The following is a 16,940-nucleotide window of genomic DNA, read 5'->3' as shown; positions in this document are numbered from 1 at the left end:
ATCCATAAAATCCTAATACATAAAATTGTATACACAAGTACAAGGTTTTCCCAATTAGACCCTGATTTTGGCATAATAGAGCTGCCTCAGTTGAAGACTTGATATTGTCTTTGTCAGCTCAACTAGGTTCTACCGAGCAAAAATTGCCCATTAGGGGAGTCCTGCTTTGGTGGAAAGTGACGAGGCCGTTGCAACCACATGGCCCAGTCACTGGCAGGGTCTCCCGTGGCTCCAGCAGCGAGGCTGAGGCTGAAGGAGCTCACAGCTTGAGGCCTGCAGCCTGCCACACTTCCCACTGCATCATTTCAAACAAGCTCAAATCTCTTTCTTTCACAAAAGGTGTAAGCAACTGAAGCAAACGAAACAAAAACAATCAGCATATAAGGCTGACTCTGTTTTTAGGGAATTCGATTTTTTGTTTTGTTTTGTGTTTGAACTGTCTTTCCTCCTGCCTAAAAAGCAGCATCCATCTATGCCTTCTTTGTAAAAAACAAAGTGTCTTGGGTTACTGGCTCCAAGCCACGCCCACACCACCTTAGGTCTAAATCTTGTCGAATCTTGGCTCACTTCACCCCTTCAACAAAATAAGTCCCCCTGCCGACATGGCATAAAAAGAGATTTTTGTCATTTTTTTCCCCTTCTGTGACCACTGAGTGTATGCTTGAAATACACACTCACTCCCCAGCCCAGCCAGTGGTATGTCAGCCCCGTCTGCTCTCAGGCGCCTGACTTGCTCACACCCAGAGCCAGCCATTCTGAGCCATGCATGCTGCCATCTTGTGTATCTGGTTAAACCCAGGAGCAGCCCTGCCTCAAGAAGGACGAAGCATTTAATATGGATCACAAGGCTGAATACAAATGCCCGTGAGTGCACGAAGAGAGAAGACCAAAACAGTTACACCACTAGGAGCTGTTAAAGCAGAACCAACTGTTTTGCTTCATGACATTTAGGTTGACTACAGGACTAACACCTTAATAAAGACTGGGCAAGGAAAATGCTTTTCAAGGTGAGTCTTGGATTTGAGTTAATTTTATTGGGAACAGACAGCCCCAGAGTCAGACTTTCTGTTATATAAATATGTGCCTTTTGGAGAAAGATGGATAGTTATTTGACACATCTGAAAGTAAATATATATGGCGGGTAGGGTAAAAACCCTACTGAATTACCACAGGATTTTGGAAAAAAATATATTGACTAATTTAGACTGAAAAATCAGTTCCCCAAAACTCTTGTCCATTTTAGGACAACGTACTGAAAACTGGAGTTATGTCTTTTGACACAGTTGGCCTTTAAATGTCTGGTCAGAGATAAATTTGGAGCAATTTTTAAATTCCTATTAATTTACAGAGAGTTTTTCCCTGCTACATTCGAATGATTTCCTTTTTTAAAAACGAGTCTCACTTTAATAATTTTGGATACTAAACTTCGTTTCTGCCTTAGCCAATGTTTCTCATTCTGCATCAACAGAACTGGAAACGGTTTTAGCCTTGTTCATGATGTTTAAATACCTAGAGCAAAATTTCATCAGGAGGGGTTCTGTCTCCCCTACACCCTCCGAGGACCCTCACTGGGCATCTGTGGAGGTTTTCAGAGCCTTTGATTTTTCCCCTGTGAAAGATCATGTCTCACGCTGCTTACCTGTTCCCTGGCCTAATCCTCTGCCCAGAGGTGAATCAGAGAGAAAGTGGCAGGAATAAAACCTAGAAAATTTTGAGAGCATTTCTTTAAATACTTCATGCATACCTGTGAAAACACAGAGTAGAGTCTATCAGTGGCAACTGTTCAAAACCAGAGAGACAAAAAAAGACTTTAGTAGCAAACCAACTTCATTTAAATGTTGGAGGCAGCAGCTTTGTTTGGAGTTTTAATATCATGCTGGTGGATGCTAATTCTGTAACATTATACAGTTCTCTTTTTTGGGTACAAAGGTAGAAGGAGGGGGTTTCTTTTGTGTTTTCACTGCAAAGTGATTCTGATCAGAAAGGACCAAGGTTTCAGCTCCAAGTAACTGACATTTCCATCTGAATCTACTTTTTTTTTTAAAGGGGTGGGAGTGGGGAGGGGGGCAGAAAAAGGTCTAGTTTTTCAGGAAAAGAACCTCTTTACGCAATCCTGAAACTGATCTTTAGATTTACTTTTCCTTAATCAATAGGAAAAAAACTTGATTGCAACTCAACACTTATCTGACTCTAGCACAGGACTAACTGAATTTTTGGTTTTAAGAGTAGGGGATTCAGACATCATTTCAGGAATCAGAAATAATTGGCAGCGAGTGGGGGAGAACTGACATAAATTCTTGTTTTACCTAATTTTTTCCGGGTTTACCAAGATTTGGCTTAATATTTCCGACTCAATTCCTCCAGTCCCTGCCGAACAGGTTAGTGACATTTTTCATAAATACAAATATTTAAATGAATCCTCCTTCCTGCTCTCTGAACTCTTTCCCTAAGGACTTCAGTCTTAAACCTGCCTGACATCTCCTTCTGCTAAAAACTGTGTGTGATCTCTGCTGAAGTCTTAGTCACGTTTTCAGCAAAACTGACGAATATTTATAGTATGCTTGAGGTTTCAATGCGTGTGCTTGACAGCTGAAGATTTACAATAAAACTCACAGAGGAGGTTCACTGATTTTTCCTTGGAAGTTTGGCTGATGAATTGTGATAGCTTCCAATAATAAGGGAAGGGTTTTTATTTTTAAGAATGCTGCCGGGAGCAAGCTTCAGGGTTTCCTCTGCACTCGCTTCGGTTCCAGGTGTATGTATAACTGGGAGCTTGGATTTTAGCTCTACAGAGCGGCACAGACTGTCCAAGGGTAGAGCCACCAGTTCAACGGATTGTAACTAAAATGAAAACAAGTTCACTCCTGTGATGTTCTTTCTCTAACTAATTTGCTGCGACTAATGACTTGCTTTTGTACTGGATTCTACTTTTATTGTAATTTCAAAGAGCCATCCTGACATAATTCTTTTTTTGTTATGTGTCTATTATTTATTTCACATTTGGGTGGTCAGTGGACAGAGTCTTATACTGCCCGTGACTCTGGTCAGTACTTCAAAATGATGGACTGGCTCCATACTTTAGAGAAGGGGATGCGTGTGCATGCTTAGCTGTGTCTGATTCTTTGCAACCCCATGGACTATAGCTCTCCAGGCGCCTGTGTCCATGGAATTTTCCAGGCAAGAATACTGGAGTGGGTTGCCATTTTCTCCTCCGGGGATCTTCCCAACCCAGGGGTCAAACCTGAGTCTGTGGCGTCTCTTGCATTGGCAGGTGGATCCTTTACCACTGAGCCACCCTTAGAGGAGGGGACAGCAAACTCTAAATCCTCCTACCTATAGGACCACCTGTACTTTAACTGACTTTTATTGGATCTTGAATGAAAGCTGTTGTGAAAATTCGATAGCCTGGTCTCACAGAGGATGGATGTCTGTTCTAGAGACTCACCGGGCGTCTTTAGAGTGAGGTGCTGGTTTTCAGGGCTCTAGTAGCTGGAGCGGAGATGCCTTTCCTTGACTGGTTGTTTGCTCATTGATTCTATATAATTTCCTGACAATTTAAGTGATTCATTACACTTCCAAACTGCTTCTCATGGGGGAATCTAATTTGTCCACAAAGTACTGAACTTAAGAAGCCCCACCATCATCCAGGGCACTTCAGCCTGACTCAGAACTGCTGCTGCTGTTATGTGAATGCTCTATGACGGTTGTGATGTGTCTTGGGATTTGCCACCAAATGCACCTGGTGTTCTGTTTACTCTGGCAAGCTGGGGATTTTTTTCTTTTTCTTTTTAAAATTCCAGGATGAATTATTCATCATTACTTAGAATTTGGGTCTCTTTCATCTTCGCACTTGTATGGCACCAAGGTGAGTACTACAAAATTCCATAAAGCTCATGATTAGCACTCTCTTGAATTTATAAAGAGACGCTTTTGTTGGAGCCATAATTGTCAGGGCAGGTGTACATGTGTCTACTGTTATAACAAGAAAAATGTAAATTAAATTCTGTTGTCAAGGGCAAAATATATTAACTTTGAATGATGTTCACTTACATCCCTACTTTTTCTTATTTTACTTGGAACACAATTGCTTATACCAGGTTGCCCCATGTAAATGGAGTTGGTCTTTAAGATAATGCAAATTATTTTCATTAAAAGTATACAGGGTTGGTGCATGTGCACCCTGTCCCAGATGACTGATTCCAATGAAGGCATTGAACTGGTGGCACAAACTTAAAAAAAAAAATACACTTATTTAAGCCAAAATCAGGAAGGTTCAATGACATTAATGTCAGTGACTTGAGTCTCAGTGACCATTTACAATGGCCAAAAATCTAAAACTGCAAGTGAAATAAGAAAATTATTCCCCTCCGTGATTTCTCTTTTTTCTCTATGTAGCATTGCCTGGGGTAGGTAAAAGATTGCATGGATTTCTTTCTACAGTTTTTGGATTTTAGACTAGAAACATAGGAAAGTTTATATTGATTTGAAACTTTCCTGGCTAAAATTCTAGAGCATCTGTCTTGGTTTTGTTTGTTTAGTTGAACAGACACATGATCACAAGTCTGAGGGAACAGGTGTATGAGGTGTGTGGAGCCCTACCATTTTCCTAGGGTTGGATAAATTTAAGCAGCTATATCGGGCAGGCCATGGTGTGAAACCCCACAATAATGAGTCCCTCTGCCCCTCACCTACTGCTGCACAAAGTATGTCTTATTTGTTGGGGGAAAAAAACTCCTGGAAACATAGTTATGTTTACTGTAAATTCCCTGCTTAAGATCCTATGAATAAGGAGTTTTCTTTTATTAACCCTGATGCTATCAACAAGCCATGTTGTTAACAAGTCATATTTTTATAATGGTAATGACTTCTAAAGTGGAAATTACTATAGTTTAAACATACTCTCTTTTATCTTTTATTAAACACCTTTTTTTTTTCATTCAACAAGTATTTGCTACGTACTTGCAATATTAGATATCCTGATTCTTTGTATTCTTATATGGAAATTTTTTAATTGTCCATTCTTTTCCTGTCCAAAATCATGAACTAATTAGGATCACTCATGAAGAAAGGACTCTTGCAAATTTGCATTGCCTTTGGAGCAGAGAGAGAAGTTAGAGACAGTCTCTCTGACCATAGTTTTCTGTCTCCTCCAAGAGGGGTGAGGAGTTTCCATTTCCTTGGCAGCTTGGCCAGCGCTGCCCTGAATACAAATTACTCTTTCCATTCAAATGATTACAATTCAGCGTGAATCAGGCCCTTATTTACACTTGGGCATCACTCCTAAAAAGTTTCCCATGAAGGATAAATCCATAGCAAGATTTGATTTATTATTATTATTAATTTGAGAAAGCTCATTACCCTTCAAATTTAATAAGTACCTATATAGAATACCATGATAAGGATCACAAAGAAATTTTTAAAAAATTCCTCCCTTCTAAGAATTTGGAGTTTGTTACGTCTATGTAATTATGACTGTTAGAAAAGAATCCTTTCTTGTCTACTGATCGTGACACTAAATAAAGCACGTGGGCTGAGAGCTCCTGTGATGAAATTAATTATAGCACCTCTGAAAGCTCCTTCCTTTGGCTAGCTTTGCAGCAACTTCTGCAGGCTGGCTTGTTCACTAAAGACCAGACTCCTTTTCCCCGTTTTCCTCTTATATTAATCCTTGGCAACAGAGGAGCTCTTCCTCCAGGCAGACCTCCTGGAATTCCCTTCTTCAGGAGGAGAGAAGCTGGCACCTGGCCCTGCTGAGTGGCTTTCTGGTCACTCTGTTTCTCTCTTCCATGAACTGCTATCTGCTCACTAAGACTCCCAGAGGAGCAGGGCAACCACTGGCCAATTGCTCGTTAGCCTATCGACTCTATCAACACAGAGCAGGGACTTTTCTAAGGAGGCCCCCCTCCACCCAACCTGAGGATGGGGTGTCAGCCTCTGGACTGTGGCCATCAGGTACCTCATGAACTGTCAGCAGAAGCCCCAAATGGATGCACTGCTGTCCCTGGAAACTAACACACAGTTTTAGAACATGGAAGAAAAGATGATGTCCTATTGCTCTATTTTCACCCAAGAAGAGAAGGGACACAGGCAGAGAAAAAGTATCAGTGGAATGTAATTAATTAGTGTAATGTAATCCTGAATGTAGATTAGTTCACACAAGCCACTGGACCTGATCATTGGTAATGAAGACCCTAGAGAAGCTAATTTCTATTAGCTGGGCCACCTTTTGCAAGAGTTTGGATGAGAAACTTGAGAAATAAGCCAAGTTGCCAAGAGAGGTGGTGACAGGGTTGCAGGAGGTGAGGTGTATGTGTCTGTGTGGTGACTCTCACCTTTGACCAGGGTGATAAGTCAGATCCCCCAGCCTCCTCTCCAAAGAGCTCACAGAGGCCCAACCTTCTGTGCCCCAGAGTATCCCGTGTCTGGCTTTGTAAACAGGAGCCGGGCAGGGAGCCTTCTCACGGGGCTGGAGCTCAATCAAGGTCATTCACGGGCCACTTACTACAAACCCTCTCCTCCCACCCTTGTCCCAGATCCAACTATTGTCTGTTTCCTCTGGGATCTGCTATCTTCTCCTATTGTGCAGTAGGAAGAAGGGGACTCCTTTCAGGAAAAGCCTTGATAGTAGAATTCTTGAGCTAGGAGGGAATTTCAGAGCCACCGGCCACATTCTCTGTATGCTGCCTTCTGATCAAGGATCAAGCCAGCTAAGCCCCGCCAGACCCAGAGGCCCCTCTCAGTGCTCTGAGAGCTCTGGGCAGGGTCAATTTCACAACCTTCCAGCCAATGGTGCCCATTGCTGTCTCCTAAATGTATGAAAATATAGAATGAAGCAGGAAGTGATTTCTCTTAAGGAGAAACATCATCACTTCCATGCTCCTCTTTCCGGAGGCAGAAGATCACGCACTGTGTCCAGCTGAGGTTTAGGATAAATAAAAAGCCCACCTGATGTGTGTGCCATTTGTAACTTACTGGAAGAAGCTGGATCTAGTGGGTGGGAAGGAAGCAGCTTGCCTAATGGAGGGGGGATCTGCTGTCTACCTAACCACCCTCTCTCTTGACAGTTCAGCCCAGGGAACTCATGTATCCATTTTGGCAGAATGACACCAAAACCCCTAAAGTGGACGATGGAAGCTCATCTGAGATTAAGCTAGCCATTCCCGTCTTCTTCTTCGGTGTTCCTTACCGTACTGTCTATGTAAGTGAGAAATGACTTAGCTGTGGCTCTACCGCCCTCCCCACCTTGTTTGTCATTAAGCAAAAGTATTTTAAATACCTTTTTCCAGGGCTCTGGGAATGGAGGATTTATTGGCAGCCCAGATGACGAGTTCTGAGATTTCATGAGCTGATAGGTTTTATGATTAAGGAAGTCAAAGGTATATTTAATGGCTAATGTTCATAGTAGAGGAGTATACAGGGCAATAAATTGCTTTTGTGGGTGATTAAACACCGAAGAGAAGCAGAGGCCCCAATGCCAGGAACATTATTTCTGCCACTAGACAAGATAAAAAGATACTGTGAACCACCAATAGGAGTAATCTCATTTTTCTTTCCCTTCTGGGGGTGTGAAGAGTTTAGGCGTCTGCTCGTTTAGGTATCTGCTCATCTTAGACTTCCTACCAATTTTGAGCAGAGTTCAAGCAGAGAAGAGGGGTAATCAACTATTATTTACACGTTGTTTGCAGAATCGGCCACCCTCAAAGGGTCTGAGATCCGCCATAGGGTCTCATTGTCAAAGCTGCGTGAAGAAATGATCATTTGCTGTCAGAGCTCTCCGGGGCCCGTGTTCTCAGATTATTTTTTATTTTTTACCATTGGAATTGCTGCTAGTGAGGCTACTGCACATTGACGAAAAGGTTCAGAGCAATCAAACCTGTCTTCATCTTTGGCCTTAAAGAACTGAATGAAGAAAATGAAGATTATATTACATTCCAATTTTTCCTATGTTATGCCCTGGAGGAAGAAACCAAACTCTGAACACCTCTATCTCTGGTCATCTCTGTGGCTGGGACCTCTGTCTTCTCTGCTTTTTATTGATAGCTCAGAGCTGAGTCCCACCAGAAAACAGTTTCCTCTTCCATTACACCACCCATGGTGCTTGAACTTGCAGCTCTAGCACCACCTGGGCACTTGCTAGAAATGTCACTTATCAGGCCCCACCCCAGACCTATGGAATCTGGGAGGCGGGCAGCAATCTGTGTTTTAACTAGCCCTCCAGGGGATTCTGATGCCCGCAAAAGTTTGAGAACCACTGCCTTTAACTATAGAAGATAATCACAACACATCTGAGTCATCATAAACTTCCTCTGCTAGTTTGTGTGTTTTAATTACACCATTATTTCCTAGAAAACTCATTGCTCTGGCATCTTGGAATGCCCTTTATGCTCTACTTACTGTATAGCCTCCTCGGTCTGTAACAGGTGATGGCAAGTTTCTGAATATATTGACCTGATTTTGGAGATGAGAGTATTCTCAGGGCTCCCATTCTGGAAGCCTTGGTCTCCTAGACCACTAGCCAAAACACGTGTATTTAGTTAAGCTCCTCTTTCTCCTTCACTGTATTGGGTGACATGGATTCTGAAAAATTCTTGCTTTTGAAGAAGGAGGGTCCTTAATTTGGGGCAGACTTATTTGTGGGCAAATTGTTCCCTGAGTTTCCAGAGTCATACAGTCTTGCTCAAGATTCTGGTTTGTTCACTGATTGCAGGCAGTAGACTCTCAATGTCTTTGTAGTTAGGTCTCCAGCTTCCTTTTCAAACCACACACCCTTGCTTCCAAAATAGGGTGACGTACCCGTGGCTCAGATACTGATAACTAACCTCTGGGATCTGGATCACCATTAATGTCCACAATATTTCTAATTAATATGAACCTAACAATAGAATATTTCTGTATTGAGGAATTGGAAGGATTCCCATTACTGACATTCCTGCTGTTGAAACTGTACAAGCCCTAGAGTTAAATGAGCTTCATGGACCAACTTATTGAGCTGCAGACACAGCAGAGGAAAATTTTTTACAGATCCTGTTTATGAGTATGCATATTGGCTTGTTACTTGCATAAGGTTGAGTAATTTAGTAAGCTTAGTAAGCCATTTACAAATCATGAAGAAATCATTGTAAGATAGTCATTTACATATTCAATGTAAAGCTTTCATGTCTCCATTTTGTGCAGAGATTACACAAAGAAGTCCCCAGACTACAAGAGCTATAATGGAATTGGGCTCATCTGTAGATTATTACTTTGTCCCTTTTCTGGGTACAGAGTGGTTGTGACATCAATAGAATTCCTTTAAATGTCTCAGAGTGGGATGTGGTTCATCTGAGATCTGAGTTTGATGATGGAGTATTTGATATATCTTTTACTGGCACTCCTCTCTCGTCATATAATAGGAATCAAGGTCTAATACAGAGTTCCTTAATTTTTTAATTTAACTTTTTGCTTCCACATTGGTTTTTTTCTGTCTATTTTGCATCTGTAACTCCAGACCTTCTTTATTGTCCACATAAGCCACTGCCTAACTCAACACATACACACACACACACATACACACATAATCCAGTAGCGTTTGATAAGAATAAACAAAGACAGGATAGAGAACATGAAAATGAGGCTGATTATTTAAGAAATGAAGCTGACTACAAATTGAAAGTGAAAGGAAACTGATGAGTTTGTCTGGAAGCAAACGAACCTCCTAGTTGAGCAATGGAAGCTGCTGTCTGGAGGTTCTAATTCAGTGGTTTAAAAGTTGTTTCCATTCATATGATTAGGTGAACGTCTGTTTTGGTTTATGACTCTGAAAGTGTCACAGTCTTGGATCCACTGTGCAAAACCTCTCCTGTCTTTGTAGGTCAATAACAACGGAGTTGTTTCCTTCAACGTGCTCGTGAGCCAGTTCACACCTGAATCTTTTCCCCTGACGGACGGGAGGGCCTTCATTGCTCCCTTTTGGGCAGATGTGCACAATGGGATTCGAGGCGAGATCTATTACAGAGAGACCATGGACCCTGTCATCTTGAAAAGAGCCACCAAGGACATCAGGAAGTACTTCAAAGACATGGCAACCTTCTCTGCCTCTTGGGTTTTCATTGTGACCTGGGAGGAAGTCACATTTTACGGAGGGAGCAGCACCACACCTGTAATCATTCATATTTTCCATTTTCCACTTCATATCCTGACATCTAATTCTTATCCATCTTAACTACTCTGAAGGAGCCTAATTGTTAGAGCTGAAGAATGTCGGTTTCCTTGAGTTAACTGAGGAGTCTTGCCAACTCACTTTTTAGGAAACAGAGGGAGCTATCACACCTAACCAGTCTGGTCAGCTGTAATATTTCAGAAGCTGTGTCATCTCTGTCACGAATCATCACAAATGTCTAAAAAGAACCCCTCCTCACTTTCCTTGTAGTGGGTAGCATTTCTGTTTTGCAGGAGAGTGATTGAGGCACTGACACCCCTGATGATTAGGGAACAATCAGGAAACCAAAGGTCCCTTTCTCTTACCAGAGGCACAAAAGCCTTTCTCCATCAGCTAATTTCCTTTTTTTACCCTTTTTTCACAAAACCTGGTAGGAAAAGGAAAATAGGGTGTCAGTTTTGGGCCAAATGATCTGGCTTATTTTATTATGTTATGACCTTTTTTTAAAAAAAAAATTGTGACCGGGGCTAGAATTATTCATCTTTGATGCTAATTGGAGTGGGCAGTTAAAGCGTTTTCATGAATAAAGTTTCAACATCTGCTCAGAAATCCCAAGCGAGCAATCAAATAAAAGTCAAATAAGGAAGATTATCACTGGCATTATTATAGAGATAATCAACTTTCTATATAAAAGGACAGAACAGAGTTTTCAGGAAAGCTTGCCATTTGTTTGGGTGACTTTGGCAATGGAGATCTTTGAAGTAGCAGATGGGTCTTCGATGTATAATTTCCAGTAAGCAAAGACACTCAAAAATCTGCCCTTCGCTTTCTTAGGATTGTTTCCAATTCCATCTGTTTTCCAATTTCCTTGGCGATGAGTCAGTTGTTTAAGGGTGGAACAGAAACTACTGAGTTGAGAGAGAGAGAGAGAGAGGTGAAAAAGTGCTGTGTTTGCAGTTCGTAGCTGCCAGGCAGTGAGCACCCTGTCTCTTTGCACCTCCTGACTGGAGCATCGAGATGCACTGTATCACTAAGATGTCCTGGACCACAGAAAGAAACAAGTTTAAACAAGGGATGCATTGGCTAGAAATAACCTCTAAAGAAGCATACGTTTCCCTCTGTCATGTTATGGATTGCTAACAACTTCTCAGGTGATGTTTTATGTCCTCAAGTCTCATACCTTACAGTGTTAGAAGCAGGATGCCAGCGATCAATAAATTTTAGTGTCAGTGAGAGAAAAAAATGCCCATCAAATGCTGACCACCTTTTAAAAAAAAAAAAACAACTTCCATTGGCAGTAAAAACGGCAAGATAATTTAGATACTTTCTGGTCTGTACTCTGGAGTAAATTTCTAGACTAGGTGAGGACTCTTTCCATGAGGATGAATGAGGTAACATCTAAGTGCTTTGAGCTCCTGGGAGAGAAAGATGATAAAAAATCCTCCAGAGCTGCAGGAGTGTCTATCCATCCTTGTCTTTGAAATCTGCCCCCTCTCCTGTTTACCCTTATCCCAGGCCTCCACTTCTTTAGAATAACACATATCAATAGGCCAATTAAACATAGGGCATGAGAGATCTTTTAGAAGTCCAATAGAAAGTCAAGGGGATAGGGACCTGTTTACTTTAAGAAAGGAAAACCAATATTTATTGAGGCTGACCATGAACCCTGGGCTGTATTAGGCTATGTCTGCAAATCATTTAGCCCTGTCTCTGCAAATCATTGACCCGTGGAAGCTCACCTTCCACTTTAAAGGTGAGGGAACAGGCCCAGAGAGGTTAAGTAACTTCCCCAAGAGTCAAGAAAAGGGATTTGAACCTTATACGAGGCAGAGCAGGATGCAAACCAAGTCTCCTATCTCTGAATCCTAACCTCTTTCCTCTGTTGCCCCCGCTATGTAGCATTAAAAGTCCTCTGAAGTATCATAGGGGCTTCTCTGGTGACTCAGTGGTAAAGCATATGCCTGCCAATGCAGGAGATGCAGGTTCAATCCCTAGGTCAGGAAGATCCCCTGGAGGAGGAAATGTCAACCCACTCCAGTATTCTTGCCTGGAAAATCCCATGGACAGAGGAGCCTGGCAGGCTACAGTCCATGGGGTCACAAAGAGTCGGACATAACTGAAGCGACTTAGCACGAGCACGAAATAGCACAAAAGGGCTTTTCAAGAATTGAAAACATGGTTTTACAAAAACAAATCCAGAGGAGTCTTAAACTCAGGTTGTAGAATGACCTGTGTGTGTGTTGGCGGGAGGGGTATGTGTGAGAGTAAGTGAGAAGTTGCCTGAGGGTGAGCCAGCTTCTGGAACGTTCTTAAGGATGATTAGTTGGTGATGAGCTGACTTCTGGGGTCAGACATGCATTGCTTTCAAGACCTGCTTGGATCAAAGATATTTCCAAATTCATTTCAGAAGGAATTCACATCCTGAAGGAGCATCCTGGTCTGAAGGAGGGTTTAGCTTCGGTCCTTGCATGACCTTGATTTTATGCCTGTCTCTTGAACCTGACCCCGCAGCGGCCATGAGGCTGACTGCTGGTCCCCGCTGTGCCCCACTTTGCTCTTTTGTTGTGCGAGGCCAGAGAAGGAGGCATATACCTGGGCAGCTCTATCGTAAGCGCCATCGGCCGTGGCAAGCGCAGAGCTCAAGGAGAAAGTTCTTGGTTACAAAAAGGGCTTTTCTTTACTTGCACCTCTTCTCCTTCCCTGGGACTGTCCAGGATAGGAGATTTGGGGCTTCCAAGATCCTCTAGCCCAGTTTGATTACACAGGATAAGGATGTGGGTGTTCCTCTGCGTCTGACAGAATGTTAACCAGGATGGTATCAGGCAGCTGGGAAAATGCTGGGTTTGAACGGGAAAGGTCAAAGCAGTCTCTCCTTTTAACTCTAGTTTTACTTGAATTTCCTGAAAACATGCATCAAGGGGTAGGGATTAGCAAAGGAAAAGAGTAAAGGACAAAGTTTGCTACAGCTTCTTTCTGGAAACTGTTCGCAGGGCTGGTTTGAATTTGTATAACATCTCTGTCCTTAAAAGTTGAAAATTAAGGTAGTGTGTAATGACGGTGCACTCGGAGATCAGACTGGGAGCTCTGTCCAGTCCATTTTCTGTTGTTGGATCATTGTGGCATGTCCAGCAATTTGTTTCCTTTAGCCCTCAGTTTTCCTTCTTTTAAAAAAAATTGTTTTGGCTGCACTGGGTCTTCATTGCAGCATGCACAGGCTCAGTAATTGTAGCTGCAGGGCTTAGTTTCAATGCGACATGTGGGATCTTAGTTCCTCAACTGGGGGCTGAACCCGGGTACCCTGCCTTGGAAGGTGGATTCTTAGCTACTGGACCACAAGGGAAGTCCCAGCCCTCAGTTTTCTTAGCTTCTGAGATGTGAATGGGCCAAAAAATTGCCCATCTTAACATTGGTTGAGGTACAGATGAGAGGGGAGCATGGAGAGAATTTTGCAGATATAAAGTGATGCATGAATGTTCCATTAGAGGAGCAATTTCTCCCCACAATGTGCTTTTTAAAAAGCACTTTCCAAGCTTCACCTAAGAGAGGGGAAGACATCTCACCAAGGTTAGCCGTGTTTTCTAGGAAGCCAGAGAGCACGGCCCACGCCACCACTGGAGTGACACCGACGGGCATTTGTGTGCCCTGTTCCCCCTCCCCCACTCCACCCCACAGTTCTGGGAACAGGTGCTCACAGCCCTCTCCCCGACCTGACGGCTTCCTATAGTTTATTCTCATGCTGCCATCTATAGGTACTCAGGATTATCACACCCTGAGCCAGCCTCTGACTTTCCCTTCTGGTACCATTCAGAGATGTTAAGAGGGGCGCTGAGTCAGCCTCTAGGTAATTCTCAGGCAATTTCTCTTCTGGATGCACAACCCCACATAACTTGCTTTTCCCACTGGAGGCGAGAACATATTCGGAGAGAAGGCAGAGCAAGAGGTGGCCTGGGAGCAGCTCTGGGCAGCTTGGCGGGGGTGGCAGAGGGCAGGGTAAAGGAAGCTACTGGGGAGATGATGGGGAATGCGAGTCATGAGACCCCCGCACCCACCCATTCTCATCCTGTAGGTGAATACCTTCCAGGCCGTCCTGGTATCTGATGGCTCCTACACATTCACGCTCTTCAATTATTACGAGATCAACTGGACCACTGGGACCGCGAGTGGTGGTGATCCCCTGACAGGCCTTGGGGGAGTGATGGCGCAGGTAGGTGGTACTCTGGGTCATTCTCCTGTGTGTTTCTGAAGCCCTGCACTCTCTGCCTACACTCTCAGCATCCCCAGGGGGATCTTGCTTTGAATTGGAGAAGCACATCTGGTCCAGCAGGTGGACTGAGGGACTAGTCTCGCCCACCTTGCTATCTTGATCCAGGTGTGGCATGAACTAGTGGGCCTTTGTCACCTGGAATGGTGGCCCCGGGGGCTCTGGGAAAAGTTAAAAGTTTGTCTCTTGATTTCAGGTTGTGCTGGACTCTGAGAACAAGACATTGGACAAGTAAACCAAAAGGGGATGGTGTGTATGCTCAAAAGTCTGTTCTTTCTTCTGTGCTCTAGGCGGGATTTAATGGTGGAAACCTCACCAATTTCTTCAGCCTGCCGGGGTCAAGAACCCCTGATATTGTCAACATCCAAGAGACAACAAACGTCAATGTGCCAGGTCGCTGGGCATTTAAAGTTGACGGGAAGGAAATTGACCCAGCCAATGGCTGCACCTCCAGAGGTAAAGGCATTTCCTCTTCTCTGAGGCAGAGCAGGGTTTGTTTAGTTTAGACTGACAGGCAGGCTTTTAAGCCACGGGGGCGGACTCATTGCTGATGCCTTACTCTTGACACCGCTCGGCTGGATAATGGAGATCAAGGTAATTTTAGCATGCACATTCATCACTCCAGGAGCTGAAGCCTGCACTAGCCATACTGCGATTTCTGAAGTCTTTGCCTGGGGTGTGAACACAGCTCCCCATCGGGAACTACTGCAAAGTTTATGAGGCTCTTAAAGGATTTCTCAGCCAGAGGGACAGAAGGGAGCCCTCCTGTTTAACATTATTTTTGTTGTTGTTGTTGTTGCCATTTCCCCCTTTAAATTTTCCTTCTCATCTTTACTCCTGCTCTGCCATATGCACTTTGTAGATCCACGGGAGTGGGCGAGCTTGAAGCCTCGCCAAGTCTCTACGAGAGTAAATCAGTGCTTCCTAGTATGATTAGAAACAAAGGGGGAAAAAATGTCATTGTCTTTAGGGTAGCTTCTCCTAAAATCCTCAAAGCAGTGGCAAAACATTCAGGATTTTAGGGAGAATCAAAGCTGGCTTTACATCTGTGTGAACAAGCTATAAATGAACCTCGGTGGGTTTCCTTTACCTTGGCATCCGAAGTTTGGAGCCTTCTCTGAAATATCAAAACCTCTTTGGATGTGCAAAACAGCCCAGGACTCTCATAGGAACGTCCTGGTTTATAGATTCCTGCTTCTTACATGTCTAAAAGTATTCAGAAAACAGGATTTCTGTTCATATTTCTGTTTCTAGAAATGGAGGCTATAGCAACCAGAATTAGTAAGTCAGCCATCCATCTCTCTACCCATCCACTTACCCACTCACCTATCCACCCAACTATCCATCCATCCATTCAGCCATCCAACCACTACATCTTTCCAAATGAGACGCTAGCCATTCTCTTAGGTGCTGAAGATGAAGTTGCTCTGGACTCCTCTGACCCTACAGTAGAGAAGACAGCTGTGGGCTCGGTGATGAAACAGTGCAAAACCTATCACAAGAGATGCGGGTGCAGGGTACTGTGTAAACACAGATGATCCAGGGAAATGCATCCAGATGCATAAGAAAGTTACAGTTTGGGATGGAGCTTTCAGGAGGTCTCTTTCTGTCCTTCCATTGAAAGCATGGTCTGGGGACCTGTATGTCTCTGCAGCCCTGGGAGCTTCAATTTGTGTAATAATCAGAAGAGCTATAGCCACCTTCCCTGGTAGCTCAGCTGGTAAAGAATCCTCCTGCAATGCAGGAGTCCGTCAGTCAGTTCAGTCGCTCAGTCGTGTCCGACTCTTTGTGACCCCATGAATCACAGCACGCCAGGCCTCCCTGTCCATCACCAACTCCCGGAGTTTACTCAAACTCATGTCCATCAAGTTGGTGATGCCATCCACCCATCTCATCCTCTGTCGTCCCCTTCTCCTCCTGCCCCCAATCCCTCCCAGCATCAGAGTCTTTTCCAATGAGTTAACAATTCACATGAGGTGGCCAAAGTATTGGAGTTTCAGCTTCAGCATCAGTCCTTCCAATGAACACCCAGGACTGATCTCCTTTAGGATGGACTGGTTGGACCTCCTTACAGTCCAAGGGACTCTCAGAGTCTTCTCCAACACCACAGTTCAAAAGCACCAATTCTTTGGTGCTCAGCTTTCTTCACAGTCCAACTCTCACATCCATACATGACCACAGGAAAAACCACAGCCTTGACTAGATGGACCTTTGTTGGCAAAGTAATGTCTCTGCTTTTTAATATGCTACCTAGACTGGTCATAACTTTCCTTCCAAGGAGTAAGCATCTTTTAATTTCATGGCAGCAGTCACCATCTGCAGTGATTTTGGAGCCCCAAAATATAAAGTCTGACACTGTTTCCACTGTTTCTCCATCTATTTCCCAAGAAACCCCAGTTCAATTCCTGGGTTGGGAAGATCCACTGGAGAAGGCATAGGCTACCCATTCCAGTGTTCTTGGGCTTCCCTGTAGCTCTGATGACAAAGAATCCTCCTGCGATGCGGGAGACCTCGGTTCGATCCCTGGGTTGGTAGGTTCCC

General features: G+C 43.7%; 1 protein-coding gene across 1 annotated transcript in view; it reads left to right on the top strand.

The window, feature by feature from the left end:
• Positions 1–7,081: 7,081 nt before the first annotated feature.
• Positions 7,082–16,940, top strand: part of TECTA (tectorin alpha) — a 79,554-nt gene continuing 69,695 nt past the window's right edge. Inside the window, exons 1-4 of the mRNA XM_027562083.1 lie at positions 7,082–7,198; positions 9,851–10,138; positions 14,205–14,342; positions 14,690–14,855. Of these exons, the coding sequence (XP_027417884.1) occupies positions 7,082–7,198; positions 9,851–10,138; positions 14,205–14,342; positions 14,690–14,855 (709 nt within the window). The remainder of the gene's footprint in view (positions 7,199–9,850; positions 10,139–14,204; positions 14,343–14,689; positions 14,856–16,940) is intronic.

This window comes from Bos indicus x Bos taurus, chromosome 15 (assembly GCF_003369695.1).
Source record: "Bos indicus x Bos taurus breed Angus x Brahman F1 hybrid chromosome 15, Bos_hybrid_MaternalHap_v2.0, whole genome shotgun sequence".
Classification (NCBI taxonomy): domain Eukaryota; kingdom Metazoa; phylum Chordata; class Mammalia; order Artiodactyla; family Bovidae; genus Bos; species Bos indicus x Bos taurus.
This window is presented reverse-complemented; position numbering and strand designations above follow the sequence as displayed.